The sequence below is a fragment of the Papilio xuthus genome, unplaced genomic scaffold (assembly GCF_000836235.2).
Source record: "Papilio xuthus unplaced genomic scaffold, Pxut_1.1 DF826933.1, whole genome shotgun sequence".
NCBI lineage: Eukaryota > Metazoa > Arthropoda > Insecta > Lepidoptera > Papilionidae > Papilio > Papilio xuthus.
Window position 1 is genome coordinate 1,922,067 of NW_013531716.1, and position 19,173 is coordinate 1,941,239.

Genomic DNA, 19,173 nt, shown 5'->3' on the forward strand with positions numbered 1-19,173 from the left:
GATAAATGATCAAAATCAAGGGCGACGGCTCGGCGTGGGAGCGATGCACCTTATTCAAATCACTTGAAGCAAAGAAAAAACCGTTTTACAGAAAACCTTTCCAGTTTTTCCGGTAACGTAAGTATCGGATACTCTCGTCGTGATTTAAATAAGGGCATTAACACATTAGTGTCGCGCACGTGCGCATTATATTTACATTTTTCAAGAGACAATTTGACGTACCTTTTTCGTAATTATATAATATTGGGAGTTATGCTGAAAGATATTTTTATAAACTGGTAAAAAACTTTGAGGATTAAATAAACTAACTATTTAATATTATTAAAATTATAGGATTTAATCTATTAGGCATTGGCTATTCTTGATTGGCTTACGGTAGTTGTGACGCTTCTTCTGCTGGTAGAAAAGGCATCTAAATCTTAAAGGTTGAAAAACACCTAAAACGACCTTACGAGAAAATTGCGCCAATAGCAATGGTAATTCAGTGATTAAAAATAAAAGATTTTTTTAACTTTATATATTAGAACTAGGAAGTGTGTCGACGGCCTAATGAAAACAAGATTAGAATGATAGACTAACAACGCAACATATACTAGTAACGTTTAATACAAATGAGCCTTTGTCTATTAATAGTGGCAATGGTGCAATTGCTCAAGTTGTCGCAACATTTCATCAGCTTTAGCTGCCCGAAGTATATAAATAAAAAAGGTATATCAAATTTTGAAAAATATCACTAAAACCTACAAAAAAATTATATGCATGATCTTATATTAAATTTAAATGAAATATCTAATACCAATGTGGTATCGAAAAGTGTGTTAAAAAGGTTTTAAGGTTTCAAATGAATCGAGTTTTCTTAAAAAGACTTTATCCTTTTTCCTTATAAATCAAATTGTAAGAACAGAAACATGAAAATAAAATCATCATACACAAAACCCTTTCAACTTCACTCAAGTCTTGCCTAACTTATTGCAAATATTTTAGAACTTAGGTAACGTACGAGGCTGTTATGGCATTTCCTCCGAGATCTTACCTGCGCCCGCTATTCTTTTCTCAGAACAAATGGTTCTAACCTCGAGATGTTAGTCATCGGAGGCATTTTTGCTAATCATAAGTCAGACGTAAATCGACATTCCGAAAGTTTTGGTACCGCCTTAAAGTCATAACTTACGAGGTTATTTGTGTAGGTGATTCATATTTAATCAATTCCGAATAGAAAAGGAACTTGATTAAACTTTCACTTTGAATTTTTATTCCCCACTTCAAATGTACGTCATAGCAAAATTACTAGTGAACATATAAAAATACATAGTTATTGCATAAATATAACCTAGGAAAAAGCTTGTTTGGCCTAGCGAATTTCTTCCTTTGCATTTAAAAAAAATATTTTATAGCATCTCCTGTCAACTTATTTTTCCCTTATCAAAAAGGTTTAAGGACTTTTTTAAACTAATAAAAGAACACACGAAACTCAGTTTTGTGCGTGATTTGCTACAGGCTGGCTGTAAAAATCAAGCCAAAACATGGAGGTTTATAAAACATGGTGGACTGACCGCACGTGAGTAGGATAACGACAGGGATGATGATGGAACTATAAATCCATTCATTCAATATTCAAACATTCACGGTGGTTGTCACTAGGACATATGGATACTAGAAGTTTTAGTAATATTTCGTGTCATCCTCATTAAATATTTATTTTCCTCGCCTATAGTAATATCACTACTCTAAATATAAATATTTACGAACACAATATGTCACTTTATCGGTCAGTATGTTATTGTGTGTTTTCTTTTGGCTTTAACATTAAATAAAAATATATAGAAAAGTATTTCTACACCACGTTAATGTAGAATACCAAGGTAACAGGAATCGTATGGTCTGGTGTGATTTAATTTTAACTATTAATGTCGTTATCCTTGACTGCATAACACAATTTTCAAAATAAATTACCAAATTATTTTTATTATTCTTAATTTTAACTATAATATTCTCTAGGACAAAGTCACGGGATAAGCTAGTTTTATCTTTTAACGTAATAGTGATGAGCACTAATGCATAGAGCAAATCAAATATGACAGCATCGCTACAACACGGATTTGCATAAACAATGAGCAAACGGGCCCTGGGATTTTCACTAGGTCACTCACAGATTCTCTGAAATCAATGTATCAGGATCTCCCAATAATCTTAGCATTATTCATTATTTCATAAATATTTCCCATACTAATAGTAAAATCCACAAGAAAAGCCTTTTTTATTCCAATACAATCGGCACCGCGTCACACCGTAACGATTTTCTAAGATTTCATTAAAAATAACACCAGACCTAAATTTTACTGACATTATAGATATTATATAATATAATAAAAAAATTCTAAGCATGTGCTATACAAAAGCTATTTTTTATTTACATATACTTTTTTAAAGGCAATTTTATATTAAATGTTATATAAAAATTAACATTTAAAGGGTTACATACATACAGTATCAACTATTAATGTTATAATTAATTTTAATTAAAAAATAATTCTAAATTTTTACTATTTTCAAATAAAAAAGGTAGAATTTTTATTCGGTATTAGTCGATAGTATTGTTAAAAAGAATAATAAAGAATCTTATACGGTGTGATACGAGGAATGATACATAATTAATTGTTTTTGTTATCGTTGCTAAGTAGCGTATTAACAGTTGCATGTTACGGTGGAAACAATGCAATGGGATCTCACAAAACTATATTATAACGACGTCTAGTCTACAAACTTATGAGAGGGACTAGCACGATTTGCGAGAAAGTATTCGTTTATCGCTGTGCTTTATGTTTGCAATTTTCGTGTTAGGCTCCCTGATCCATTGCGACAGTCGTAGCCTAACTTATGTTCCAAAAATATGTTAATTAATTATAATACATTTTTTTTTATAATATATACGCTATATCGTGAAATACCTGTAAAATTTTAATGATAAAAAAGAATGGTATCGGAAAAACAATTTAAATTACATATACGGACATGTTATGTGTTGTCGCTGGACACTTATTTTCGCTTAATACATTTTGACCAAAAAAAACAATGCATCAGTTTGAGCATCTCATGTTATTGTCAATGACCTGATTAAGAAAACTCTATACAACACTTTCGAATTTCTCACTTATTCATGTTTATATTCCACAATTACATAATACCTCTATAGTTATCCTTTTATAGAATACGCGCAATTAATTCATTATGAATAAAGTTCAATCTACGTTCGATATGAGCGGAAAAATGTAACAAATATTGAATTCTACTTAACCGCATACGTATGTACGTATTACGGAAAATTTATTTATACATCCTATATTAATACTTAGTTACGTATAACTAATTTTGATTTATTCTATTTTTGTACTGTTACGTTTAATTAGTGACGCACTTTTTACTATTAATAATATTATTAGACATACGAAATCCCACTGTGTATCACGTCAATATCACAAAGTTTGTTATAAATAGTCCAATTAATAAGGCAAAACTTGAGGCTTATAAGCTTAGTAATAATTAAAAAAAATAAGTTTTACGCTTTAAAGATTCAACATTAGTAATAATATGCCGTTTACAGTTTAATATGCATCAAAATGGGTATTTGTTTTTGAGTCATATTATCATATTTTGTGGTTATGTCATATTAATAATTGCCTATTATTTATAGAAAATAAAAATTAATTTTACACTTAAGAAAAAATTGTGACATATATATATTTTTATAGAATAAAAAGTGAATAGTATCCTTATATAGTTCCAGCAATGGCCGCTAAGAAGTCCGCCATTGTTAACTTATTTTTGAGTATGTTTATTTTGGTAAGTAAAATACAGTAGGCCGGAGTAATGAGCTGCGTACGTGCTCATACTGACGAGAGAAATACAAATTTTAAACACTGGTATTTAATAGGCGAAGGGAATGCTGTAAGCGACCAATCCTGAGGGACTATTTCGGGATTAATGTTGAGAGGCGGACTCTCCCACAGGCGATATACAATAGGACGAACACCCTCTAAACTTGCAAACGATTTCCTAGCTCCGCCTAAATTCTAAATTTAATCCCTTCGAACTGTTTACGTGTGCTACATTTTTATTATCCATCTGCAACTTCAAGGTTTTACCAAATTCTTGTATAATAGTTCCGTCTTATACTGTACCTACATTATTTTTCATCTTTTCTCGTGGATTTAAATACAAATTTCAATGTTTTTTACGAATTAGTAAATTACGTATTCAATCACTCAATCAGAACAAACATCTTTATCAGAGAAATATAGGAAACATGTATCTAACACACAGAGTGTTCCGTTAATCAAAGTATTTTTATTGACATCTATTAATATATTATCGAACGGGAAAATTAGAAATAACAACGGATAATTATTCCGACATTTTTGAATGATATTAATTGTTCTTTTTCATTTAAACAGTTTTTATGAAATATGAATTTGATTTTTAAAATTAAATCATATAAACGATTAAATAAAATTATTGATTACAGTGACGAAGCTCCGCAAACTACGTGACAACTTACAATCTATTAATAATGTAAGTGAATCTAATAATCTAATGTTCACACACCTCTTGGATCCGGTATCGCACATGCACCTATTTATTTGGACAAGGGAGTTGCGTAAGAGCATGTGCTACACTTACGTCCCGCGCGCGCGCGACGCTATCCGTGACGTAATGGCGGGCCCTCTTGCAAACAATCAAAGTTTTTTGCACCCTTTATCACGGGAGCGCCCGCCGGCCACATAAAAGCCGTGGAAATACGTTCAGGACACACATTACAAGTAAAGCGGCCAACTGAACATATCCGTGCCCGCAACGCAACTCGCGGTAGCCGATTCAAACTTTTTTATCTATGCACTTCTAATTCTGCGCGGGAATTCAAAATTTAAAATTACGATTTCGATAACGAAATATGCAAATGTGATTTGAACTTATTTGTGTCGTGCCAGTGACAATTTTAAGTGACCAGTGACTGTTGATACCAAAGATATTTAATCTGTGATATATTTATAAAATTTTCAAGATGTCTGACAGCTGCACATTTTGTAGTTCTTGCAACTTAAGAAAACACGGATCTATGTCGCCTAGATACGGTATGTTTCTATAATTTAAATTGTAACTATATAATCTATACTATAAAAAAAAGAAAAACCTATTCATGATCTAATAAAAGTAAATAGGATAAAGGATTAAAACAAATCGCGTCAGTGATTGCTTTAGACAATACCAATCTAAATGCAAAAGTATAATTATAATCATCTGCAAACCTAATTAGAAAGTAGTACACCCATAACTACACGAACATTTTCAAACCTTTTTGTGTGTAATTTAATTTTAAATGTGAAATACACATTTAACGGGTGAACTTACTTATTCATGTACATCTAATGTACGCTTAGGAAAATACTATAAATATTCTAAAGACAATGTCACACTATTGAAAATTACTCGAAACTTACCGCATAACATTCTAGTAGCGTAAATTTCAATAATACAATAAATTTGACGTACTGACAAATCTTTCTACGACTGTCTATGAAATAGTCTAGTCTGTGGCATGAAACGAGGTTAAGGGTATGCGTGAAGAATGAGCAAAAGCTTTAGAATACGCACAGCTCAGGTGTGATTTATATTGTGGCTCACAAACAATGCTATTTTACATATTGGCAACCCCGAAGCGGTCGCGGAAGCCGGCCTCAAGTTTACGGTAAACTTAAATTAGCCGCTAAAGTGATGTACACAAACACGTTTCAATATTACGTGTGAAATAATTACCAACTAGTTTTTTTTCATCGCTTCTAAACATTAAATCAATAGACAAACAAAATAAATTTACATCCAATTTGTCAACATTCTTACGTCTTCAATTACGATGACCGTAATTGTGTATTGCTTTTGAGGTTAATAAAATTTTAGTTGAATATAATATTTAAATCCCTTATCTCATAACCGTTGGGGCGCACTCGTTAAAAAAATTATAAAAAAGATTTTTCTCAGATTAAAATCCTGTATCTTATTCAAGAGATAAAACATTTAAATGTACTCGCGTATTAAGACATAAGATACAAAGTTCCTTCAGAACGTAATTTTCAAATTATGAGATGAAATATAAATAGAAAGATCCTGGCCGTGTTCATGTTTCTTTTCCATTGCGTTATGATGACGAATCGGCGAATTTGAATCTCTAGCAGACAGTAGCGTGACTAATCGCGAAATAAACGCCACCCGACACCGTTCTTGTAGGCTTTCCGTACATTTTCTGAAAATTTGGGAAATCCGTGACTCAGTCGATGAGACAACCGATTTTCCACATGAAGGCATTATTAACTTCGAAGTAATTGCATCTAATTTAAGTAATCCACATCATGAAACAGTCCCTGCACTTCAATTACGATGCTTATCTAACATTAAAAAAAAAACTTCATAAAAGGGGATCAAATACGTAAGTTTTTAATCTAAAGCTTTCCAACTTTAAAACATTTTTTGTTATTTCTAAACACCAAACAATTCTAAAATTAAATAAAAACTTAATTCTCTATGAAATATTTTTTTTTTTACAGAAAACATTAAACATAAATTAAAAACAAAACTTCTCGTAAGCAGTTCAAATTAAGAAGCAATAATTGATTGTTGAAAATAATAAAACGACATTAGAAAAACAAAATTAACCATTAACGAAATACTTTTGAACATTCAATAATTTAAATTCAGAACACAATACGACTTTGAAATAAAAAAGACGCGATCCTTTTGAAGTTGAAACAATCAAGGACCGGAAAAGACTCTACTTAAACTAATTACAAACTCAATTTCACATAAAAAACAACTAATTGACGAAAGCTGTGTCATCGTGTCACAAGAGACGGACTGTGTTGGGAATCTCCTTCGTTTATTGCTATCGCAAAAAATATACCTCTGTATCATTATTAATCGATTTGGTACATCGCGGTATTTGCCACTGTATATCTCATTTATACAAACTCCTTTGATCTAAACTTTTTTGTGTATATTAAACGAATTGTTTTTAAAATTAAAGAATTGTTGAATTTATGCACGCGTATAATTGCCTCATAATTATCTACTTCGATATTATTAAAATATGTATTATAAAATATTTCACTAATAAATAAAATAAAAATTAAAAATGAGGTGATAAATAAATCATAAATATTCCTATATCTTAATCTATTGATATCATTTTGCCCAGTGTCAATCATCGCCGCATATTTCCTTGCCATGCCAAGTAAATAAATAAAAAACATATTTTTGCATTCCGAATTATAAATAATGGAATGGCTATTAAAATTGTAAACAAAATTCTCTTTCGTCTTACATTAAAAGCACAGGTGCTTCGTCTTTGATCGATTTTAAAAACATCTCAATTTTAAAATACACGAACGCGCAAGGTTGTCCTACTTTTGGCCGTTACATATTGCAAATGCAACTTTTCGTGTTACTAATCGGCTCGTAATGATTCTCTATTGACAATAGCAATAAGCACCCGAGTACAATGACATCGCCTTGTTAACGACGAGACAAAAAACGTGTCAACGCAAACAATACTGGAGCAGTCGTTCAAAAATGTTCATGGTAGTAGGGGCCACAGAATAAAATTTTAGGTAGAAATACTGTGCTTGAACGACCAGTACGCGAAACAATATCTTGTAACTTTTCTAATCTGTGGTCGCAAAAGTTTGTTAAAAGTTGTCGTACCACATTTGTAGGTGCAGGCACATAGGTGAATATGTGATATAATCTCTTCGCAGCCGAGTGTCTTTCCCATGCTTTGGGTGTATTTTTTAATACATTTAGTTTGCTTTCGTGTTTAGTCGTTGGTTTTATTTTCGCGTCCTGTCCGATGTTTGTTCACGACAACTAAGTTGAACCGTAAAAAAGAAAACGAAAGTAACATTTAATGTTCCAAGTATTTGTGTATTGTTTTCTTTTTATAACAATGAATAAAAAAAACGTAACGAACTATTGCGATGCAGTCATCGAATAAAAAAAAACTATCACGACTTAACATGAAATTGAGAGACACAGATAACTAATGCTTTAAGCTGTGATCAAACGTATAAAATCCTGGGAACTTAGACGCAAAAAAAAATTGCTCTCATGCAGTGGTAGGCAAGTATAGGCAAATATAATTGATAAGTGATATATAATTATTAATATCGGTTTTAAATGAGTATGTTATCATTTATAATCTATGATCGGTGGTATGTCGCGGACGCGTGCCGCGGCGACCAACGGCCGATAAAAACTCACTTTAGGATAGACTCATCGATGAATCAGCACAGAACGCGAACCGAATAATTGCTCACTTGCACAAGATTTGGAAAGTGAATGGCACGGAGCTGTATTAATTAGCAAATATTGTCAACAAAATTAAACGGAACTTTTATTTTAAAATATTTTATATTTAAATACATTTTTTATAAAATTGCAAATTAAAGTGTTTGTGCAATTTTAAAATAATTATGCAAGATAATATCAAATTGTGAAATAATTTATTAATGAAAACATTTATTTGATGAAAATAATGAAGCTGAAATTAATACATATTTCCTTTCCTTACAGTTCTGACATCATTTAGTTTCTTGAGAACTTTCCTCTTACGTATTCTCGTAATATTGACAGAAAATAGTGACATTTCATAAATTAAAAGAGTAACCTTAACCAGTATAAATCTGTTTGATTTTTAATTAGTCCATGGATGTTTTCGTAAATTTAAATAAAAATATATGACAGGGATTAAACCTATTCCGATAAATTTGTGACCCAAAATTTTTTTATCTTGCAGATGACACTTAATTAAAATATTGAGGTCGAAGGACCTCTCCGCAAGGGTTGGAGTTCGCTTTCTGTAGCGAGTAAAGGTTTTCGCGTAGTATTTGACCGGCTATTTCATGTACCGCGCGGCATTTCGGCGTTCATTCAACGATCGGAGAGTGCCCGCGCGCCGGTCTCGCACTAGCTCCCCGACGCACGCCGCCGGTACACGCGACCCGAATGTCACATCACTAGTGATCCCTTGTCAAAAGTATCCCAGTGTTTTTTTTTTAATCGATATAAGGCGCGAGTGTTTTCAGCCAGTGTTTTTAATATCGATTTTATTCGCTTTCGACGTTTTTAACGTATTCGGGATTATATTGTTGCATGAATATGGACTTGTCCGAAGGAGCTACATCAATGCCTTGTTCATGGATGTCTTGTTAAATGGTGTGTGTTGTTTATTTTTAAATAATTTTATTAAGTGTTTGATGTAAGTGCATCATCACAAAGTGTGGGTACAAACAAATTTATTTATGATATGATTTGACGTTATATTGCGCCTATTCACGTATATACACCAATAATTATTGGAATTATTAAATTATAAAGTTATTGTAATTATTTTGAAAAAAAAACTAAAAAATAATTTATGTTGCGAATCAATTAAAAATAAGAAAGTTCTTAAAATTTATAACGCAAATATATTAAACTAAGTGATATAGTAAGATAAATAATTATCTATTTCCAAATATAATTTTAAAACATGATGTTGGCAACACATAAAGAATTTGACATAACTTAGAGAGCGGATCGTGTGGGAATGAACAACATTCGATTGGCGGCATTTCATCAAAGGGATTTTTCGCTGAAAACAATACCGCCATGTTATCCGATACGGACAGCATTTTACTCAATAAGATTCTGCCGAATTATTATGCTTAATTTATTTTTCAAGCTGCGATTAGTCAAATTATAAAAAAAACTATTACCATCCATCATCCAGTTATTAAGATCCAGATTTGAATATTAGTCCGTCGTAGCCCTGGGTCGGGTAGACTAAACCCCTAGTCACGTTTTAGTCCTTGGTGTCTTATACATCTTATAAATATTACTAAAGATCCCTATGCGTTTAAATCTTTTAAAAGCGTATTCCACCATTGTTTAAAAGAACAAAAAGAAAAACTTAGCTGTTCAAAAAAAAATTTTATTCATTTAATGTCAATAAACTATAACTAACTTTAGCAAATTTCTCTTGTTAACGTCACCTATTTATAATATTAGTATAAAGCGGAAGAGTTTGTTTGTTTGTTTAAACGCGCTTATCTCAGGAACTACGATTGATAATCCGATTTGAAAAATTAATCTTTTGTTGGAATCTCCATTTATAGAGGAAGGCTTTAGAATATATAACATTACGCTGCGACCAATAGTTTTTTTTTTGAATTCCGCGCGGAAGGAGTCGCGGGCGACAGCTAGTAAATGGTAATCGTAGAAAAGTGTGAATTGTGATCACAAAAGATAACCGCCAGTTAAAGTATCCGGTTAACATTGACGTCATTGTATTAAACAGAAAATAACAAATGACAGTTGTTACGTTTTTTATTATTATTTTTAAATGCTTTCCGAGGCATATCAGTCGTCATAGTTACCTTTCCGCGCTCTTAGCTGGGAAATCCCAGTAACAAATCACGTAATGTATACGAACCTTGTAGTTTTCGTGGTATAACGCATGTCAGCAGTGTTTAATACCAACAATGCGTTTCCATATAAATATTAAATCACTATAAACAAGGGTCACAGAATAAATAATAGTACTACATCACCGGCATTCGTAATGCAGTATGCCAATTTTCGCGCGCAATCCAGTTTCGTCTGTGTAAACTTCCTTGTATTTACTTAACATGTATAAAATTGTCAACGACACGGATTGACCTAGTGATTCATTGACCATAGACACACTTATCCTCATGTGAAGTGACATAAGTAAGGTATAGACACACCCGTCGGGTAATTCAATGAAATGTGAAACTATGACATTTTATTTATATTTTATAAATTTTTATGTAACCAGTTAAAAATTTTATTTTGCAATATTTTATTGTCCATTAGAAACTTTAACTAACTTCTTTCTATTCTTTTTATTGTGAAATTTATGGCAATAATATTATTTTCGGTAATAAATAATTATAAAATTTTACATTTTCGTGTTCGATTTGATCACGAAAATTTAAAATTTTCTTTAACAATATATTTTTGAGTCATATTAAAATTCTACAAACCAATAAATAAATCAACATAATCGATTTCTCAAATTCAACGTTATGATGCTGTAAATGTCCATAACTTTATGTCCTTTACAATTCGTAGCAAATAAAACGTCAAGCAAGAAAGGGGTTTCTACGTTTTAGCACTCGCCGCACAAAGCCGAACGTTTCAAAGTCGATGGTATTTCTTTAAAAGTTCAAAAAGCTACACAACGAAGAATTGCTAGACCTGTCGGGACATAAAACATATTTTATTGCCGACGCAAAACGTCAAAATAAGCGACAAACATCGGACACAACAATATAAAAAGAAAAAAATATAGATTGTACTAGCTGTTGCCCACGACTCCGACCGGGACATAAAAAAAAAATTAACATCTATGTATTCTTCCAGACTATATTATTCATATGCCAAATTTCAGCGAGGTCCATAGAACCGTTCTGGAGATACGTTCTATCAAACATCTAGCCATATTTCCTTACATTCGCATTTATAAAATTAGTAAGAATTATTTCGTTTACAAGAAACAATGTAAAATCTTAAGACGCGAACGGCAATTGATTAAAAAAATCACGTGCGGTGCCCAACCCGGGGCAAAATGGTCGCGGGAAAGTGCCCTGCGATGAAGATAGTATGAACACTTTATGCACAACGTATGCGCGTAGAAATGCCCGCACGATAATCACGGAGCTTATTATTTTTTATGTGTCTCCTCAGACTACGAGCCGCTGAGAACGAAAGCCACGCGAGAGAAATATTTATTACAAACTTATATCTCATTTAAATGCATAATTGAAAAGTCACAAATGCGCATCTACATATGTATGATAACTAACATTTTTGATCTTTTATGCAGCGATTTCATTAGTAACATTTTGTACCGATTACAATCTGTTACTTATGTAAGCACTAAATAATCAATACTTAGCGTTATTTAATCGAACTTTTTATTGTTACAGGTTTTCCCCAAAGGCTTTTGGTAGCTCTATCGGTATTAGTAATATTAGTAACGTTCGCGATGCCCGCTGAAACGCGGTCGATTGAGCACAAAAGGCGGCATCAAAGAAGGCAGCCGGAAGCAATGGCACAACTAACCAAAGACATGCGAGCGACGAGGCATCCAAGCGTCGAACTATATAAGAACGCAACTAGAAAGATTATGAGGAAGTTAAAAAATACAAGAAGATTTTTCAATCAGGAAAGAAAAGAATTAAACGAATCGAAAGATTACAGAGATGGGATGCCGGATTGGTTGCCGGCTGTTAACTTCGTAGATATACATTTCCACGATTATAAGTCGTCAAGAAAAGTTGGATCATCGATTTGGGAGAAAAAGGTAATTTTCTTTTCTATTTCAATTAATTTAATAACAATATTCACCTTAAAAAATCGTTTCGTATTTTACTGTTAAAACTCATATTGATACTAGAAGTATTAACTAAATCATTATTTTTCTGTTACAAAAATTTACTAATTAGTCTATAGTTTTAATAACGTGTAAGCATTTTAATCTAAATCTCTTTAATGCATTAAATTTATTAAGGGACGAAATATATTTGCAGCTATAGAAGACAGTTTAATTACCGCGTCTGATCTCTCGTCTGTACGTTGTGTTCGTCCGCCCATCGCTCTTTTTGCTTCCCGTTCAACGTTTTTACATTATTTTAAAAATTTCTTTTTGCTTTTATTCACGACAAAGGATCCGCGTACATTAGCCCTCGAGGCCGTGCCGTTGCCACGTAAATGAGGTACCGACGAGCCAAATTACACGCGTCTCGTACTTTGTACCGATTTTATTTACTTCAAGTTGTACTTAAGGGCAATAACTAGGAGTGTAAACCCTTAATTTCGCAACGATGATTTTGCGTTTTGAAATAAGAATTAATAATATCTTCGATTTTAAAGTTTGTAATTTGTTAATTTCAGTTTTTATCTTGTTTCAGTTATTTTACGGTCGTTGTAATGACTTAATTTGAGAAACTGATAACAAGCTTCCATTATTTATTTTAGGAAAAAATACTGGCATAAATTATTTTTCTTAATAAGACATGGTTTTGTAATAAGATCTAAACTTGTATATACTTTAGTTATTAATCATTGCTTATCTTAAATTCAAGTATGAATAAATTGAAAGGCACATAGACATATATAAAGTCAAAGCTTTTGTTCCATCTCAGTGGGAGCGAGCTAACCGAGATACGAGTTAAATGTTTCGCGGAAATTTGCATAGATGGACACCGACTGATCCTTGTGCGCACGCGAGCATCATGAATATACATATTTATACAAAACGTTTAAAGCAACTTCGAACTGTATAAATACTTCCACTTAAATAGAATATAAACAATGTATTACTGTTCATAATAACGCGCTAAATGCATTTTTAATAAGTTACCATCGATTGTTAAAGTTTGTTGATTTTTCTTGCCGCCTCCGCACACGAAAATATAAAATACACAAGCCCATTGTAACGGACGTTCAAAAGCTTTTATTATTTACCAAACACAAATCTGGACCGAGACTATTAAATATTCATATTGGACACCCACTAATTAGTACACAAAAGTTAATGCTGTGCTAGACAATAATTGTGTGGACGGTCAAAGTATCCGATGTCCTGATACACCGGCCGACTGTGTCTATGTGGCATGCCATCGACAATTTTATCTCCTAACACATCCATGCCGAGTTCACCAGTATCTACATTGATGGATATTGAATACTTAGTCTATGCCGCGACAGTTTGTCGTTGCATGGCCACTTAAGATATTTAAATATTTGACATTGGGCCAAGGAAAGCGTTAGAATTCAAGTGATCTCAGCTTCGTTCGACTCTTAGTTGACTTACGAACAATTTAAAAATTAAATACTAGTCAAATGAGACGTTAAAACTAAACGGTAAAGATTAGTATGGATGTGTCTTTTAGTATGAATTTACTTTTATTTCATTATCGCTTTTGCAGTTTTGTCATTATAACTAAACTTGGTGCTAAAGTAGTGGGTTAAAATTAAAAATGTAGTGTTAAGCTGGTACTTACTTTGTATCGTTAGCAAAAAGGACTGGCTTTCAGTATGAAAATAAAGGGTGGATATTCCACAATAGTTAGCGCGGCCGCTTTCTCGGTGACACGAGTGGGTTTAAGCGGTCACTCGGAGCGCATTAGTGTTTGCTCAGTATTTACGATTTAACAAAACAACACGAAATGTTAAAAACACATTATTTGCTCGAGTGCGACGAATGTGAACTTACGATTCCGGCGGAGTGTTGCATTTGTCTGCGACACGTTTCGCAGGTTAAGCCCGTCTCTTAAGGCGAATGTACGGCTCATTGTCGGGCTTTCAGCTTGAATACTTCGCCATATTTGTTCACAGGCTCCGACGCTTTTATTATCGTCGGACTCGGCGATTTCTTGGGCGAAGCTCCTCCACAATGGCGATGGAGCGCCGGAGGACGACGTACTATACTTTTATGAACCGTAAAACGTTAACGATTGATTTTAGAAGCGATTGTTTACTAGCGAAGTGTTGTGTGAAGTTAAAATTATAGCAACGTTGGGACGTTACACATATTTCATTAATATGTGACTCAGACACACGTCATACGTTACGTTATACTCGTCATATTAATGAATTTAATGAATGATTGCGTCGGATATTCCTTAATGAGTTTCAGGAACAATGAGTATGCTAGCACGTACCACATATACATTAACTATGTATGAATATAATCTTCATTTTTCCTAGAGCGTGTGTCACCATACGAATTAAATAATCAACTGACGCAAATTACTTCGCTTTACTCAGACGAATTTAACAAACTACGAGAAGTTCGTTATAGTTTATACTATCGGTTATTAATATATTATGAAATCGCACTGCACTAGCTTATTTAATATCAATACAAATATTACTTAACATAAGCATATAACATTGCAATGATAATTGCGATACTAAAATGATGATAAAGATCTTAATAAAATTTATACGAAATCAAAATATTTTGTGACAGTGTAACTTTATCGGCGAACTATTTTTTATGAATAAAAAATTTAAAAACATAAGCTACAATTCTTTTAATTCTGCGCGGACGCAGTCGCGGTTAACAGACATAAGGAAAATTAAGGGCATTACAATTTAAAGTTTAAGGGGTTTATTACGACGATTTACTTTTGAAAATCAATTGAAATAGTGCAATGATGCGTATTTCATTGGATTTGGCAGTAAAAATTCTTTATTAAGATGAGAATTACATGTTTAAAATCGTAAAAACTTTGATACTTGAATACAACCACATAGCTTATAAATCTCAGCGTCTACTAACAAAATAAAGTTATCATTACACGCAAATATTTGCTCCGGTGCAAGACATTTATTTTTAAAAGGCAATAATAAGAGATATGTTACAGGCGCGGAGGCAAACCGGCTGGTCTGGTATTCATATTTACGTTTCGCGTTTTATCCATCATTGTTATAGAACTACGAGTCGAGCCCACTGCAGCTCGTATTGTCGTAGGCCCGATAATTAATTTACCTATATGATTATACGGTTATTTATAACATAAAGTACCTTAAGTTCAAAGTGTCAAGGATCATTATTGTTGATTAGGAATAAAAGTTTTATCCGATGGCATTTCTTACATGTTAAGTCATGTAACTATAATAGTAATAACGCAAATAATGTTTGCGTAATATTTATTTGTATATTTTATAAACCATACAAGCTTCAAAGTTCAGAAAATTCATTTAGTGTGTAGTTCAATGTAATTTACATTTTAGTTAATTGAGTTTTAACTATGTAATAAACAGTTTATAAGCTACGTACAATTAATTAGCTTTTAAAGCAAATATTAGAGATTAGGGAATATCATATTATGTCCACTCTGTTATCCTCCGTAATCTATATTCTCATTATGACCAAACAACATGTTCTAGCTATCTTTAACCATTATAAGGTGATTAATTCAACTGTAAAAATAAAAAAGTAAAAGCAAATCCGGTGTACATTTTATAGACTGAAATATAAAGCTTACAAGTGAATTGAACCTTATACCTAACTGTAATGAGAGCAAACCGTCGCGGGCGCACACAAAGGCTCCACCTTAGTTAGTTATAACTTGCCGCAATCACGCGCCGCACACCTTAAGTGGCCACTAAAACTTAAATAGGTGCAAAATTAAAAACAAAACGGCCATTGAACGTGACGAAAGATACATTTAAGATTCATCAGTACAGTGAACTCGAATTAAAATTAAATTATTACTACCTTTATTGTTAAATCCTGACAAATGTTAATATAGTACTGACAACCGACACAATACCGACATGAAAAAATCGTATCTATAGAATATGTAGTCGAAAATGTTATCGACACAAATATTTTGATGAATTATTTAAATTGCTTAATTAATTATTAAAATGTTAAAGGTTTTAATAAATAATCGTTTTATTATTAAATTAAATAGTAATAAAAATAAAATATAAACTATAAATATTGTTAAATCATATGTCGATGATTTCGCAACCGCAACAATATCACTTCAATACTTTATACCGATCACAAATACTCATGGTTTATAAACAACCTCGACACCAATCAGGCGCGCTCTAAACTATGCACAATATAAAGACAATATTAATTCACGCGCACTTATTGAATATGCGCAAAGTTACGCTAAGTTCACGGCTCATAAAGCTCTCCTTAAGATAAACTTTACACTTACCGTCATTAAAACGAGGCACGATATAAGAATTGATTTCAATATATTGTTATTAACTATCGCCCGTGACTTCGATCGCTTGAAATGTAAGAAATAAGATTAGTAATATTACGTTATAACAACCTAAAAATACCCCTCTTTGAAAAATTAAATAAAATTAACGTATCTTCTCTTTTGTTACAGTTCGCCTATCAAATGCCGAGACTCTACAAATCGTTGAAAGAATATTACGTGCTATTCCAAAAACTGCGCGACGTCGAAGTTGACTTCCCAGACGATCCGTTCAGTATCTACAAGAACGCGCGACAAAAACTCATCAACGCTTCGTTACAACGGCTGTACAGTTCCATTGCGGAGGTCACGGAGAGTATGACAGCAGTCAATATGGACATACCAAACTTTGACATCAGCAAAATGAAGCTAGAAAATTTCCCAATGAAAGTTGACGCGACGCAATGCCTTAAGAATGACTACATAGTGTTCCGAGGTTATGGTAACTTACTCAACAATTGGTACTACGAATTCAGATGTCCGAGAAGTAAAAAGGTGAACAAAAGGTGTGCGGCGTACGAAGAGAAACTTCAAGAGAAAAAGGACAGCAGAAGACCCAAGAATAAAATGAGTTGAGTCTCAGATTACCTTACAGTGGGTTAACCGATTCACATAAACATTATGCTATCTTTGTTTTTTTAATTACAATGACAAGGATGACATGTTTCTGTGGACATGTTTCGGCAGTGTAAACCTCAAATGTTTATTTGTAAAAATCGTACAAACGCCAATTGTGTACTTATTTATTTTTTAGTTAATTGTACGGCTCTCTGTGTAACGTGAGATATTGGATTGCTTGACGAAACATATTATGTTGATTAAGTTATGGGTACTTTCTCTGTGATATTTAGTATTCTGTAGATAATAATTGTTAATTTATTGAAAGTGCTAGTTATTAAGACTTGTAATAAGTTCCTTTTGTACCTTCAATGTTTCTTTCTATCTAAAGCTTTCTATCTTAAAAAATATTTTAACAATATTATTTGCGATTGTGATTTCTATGACTCTTTTCGATTCCTTATATTTTGCAAGAGTATTAACACTATCTAATTTTAATCTCAATAAGTATTACTAGGAGGCGATTTATGCCATTTTAGCCAAGAAAGACTTTTAGCCTATTTATTTTAAGCTGCTTATTTATTTTAACTTTAATTGTAAGTATATTTGTATAAAAATGTGCCGTTTAATTTTTAAATATTGTACTGACGCGATGTGAATTTTACCGACAATATTCTGTAAATGTGTTTGATTTGAAATCTTATAAATTCGACGGAAAAATTAAAACTTATTAAAATGCAAATATATTTTGTTATAAAGTCTAATATGATTTTTTATTCCCTGGTCTCATTTACCTATTTATAAATATTTTTCTGGAAAAATCTAGAAATATTTCAAGACAGTTGATAGTATGAATCCAATAAGGACGAAAAATTTTACCTGCAGTTTTCTTGTGTCACACACTGCTGTGCCTAAAAATCTGTGGACAGTAGTGATAACTCGGCCTTTACTCGATTATCCATTTGTTCTGAAAGGTATAATAGAGATTAATAAAAATGAACATCCTGAAATAACATATCCAAGGAATTATCACTTAAAACTAATATTTTGGTTGAGTATGTTGAATGAAGTCTAATATCCTAATCCTGTCGCATCCGAGGTGCCGAGTGTAGCACCAGCTGTCCAATTCACTTTGTGTGCATAGGAAAGCAGTAAAGCGCTTGGCGTAGAACTGTCTAAAGTATGATATTCCGTCATTAACAAACACAATATAAATGAACATCTAACGTGATAAAGAGAGGAGGGCGTCAAAAAATAAAAAAAATTCTACCGTACCTACTGTAAGCAATGATGCAAACGTTAAAAACTTGGTTTGATTTCAAGTTAAAATAAAGCTAGCGCTATCTATACAAATGTAACCATAACAAATTGAAATGATATCATAGAAATTAGTAATTTTGCTACTGGACACTAGATGGCACACGTGTTGTTAAAAACACGCCTTGTTTAGTTTGATAGAACTCCAACAGATGGCACTTTTACTATCTGATTTTTTTATTGTTATTTTTCTTTACACTATAGCAAAAAATTAAAAAATTGAGTATTTTACTTCCCGTATAATATAAGCTAAATTAAAATAAACTAAAATATTCCATTTAAAAGCAAACCGCTACTGTTAGTATTTTTACCATGTATTTCAATTATCTTATTAAAAACACATTACATATAAAAAAAAGTTCATACAACATATTGTATTGGAAAAAATTAATACACTTAAAATATTTTAACGACATCTCTTGACGGCACTGAACATTTATCTTGTTCATGCAAT

The 19,173-nt window shown here is 32.3% G+C and overlaps 1 protein-coding gene across 2 annotated transcripts; it reads left to right on the top strand.

The window, feature by feature from the left end:
* Nucleotides 1–4,846: 4,846 nt before the first annotated feature.
* Nucleotides 4,847–18,082, top strand: LOC106121973 (uncharacterized). Of its 2 annotated transcripts, none has more exons than XM_013317812.1 (3): nucleotides 4,847–5,129; nucleotides 12,036–12,412; nucleotides 16,977–18,082. In XM_013317812.1, exons 1-3 carry the CDS (start codon nucleotides 5,060–5,062, stop codon nucleotides 17,418–17,420), a joined length of 891 nt encoding a protein of 296 aa, XP_013173266.1. In that variant the 5' UTR covers nucleotides 4,847–5,059; the 3' UTR covers nucleotides 17,421–18,082. The 2 variants fall into 2 exon arrangements, with proteins under 2 accessions (XP_013173266.1, XP_013173267.1); XM_013317813.1 differs by lacking the exon at nucleotides 4,847–5,129 and adding an exon at nucleotides 8,981–9,258.
* The last annotated feature ends 1,091 nt before the right edge of the window (nucleotides 18,083–19,173 follow it).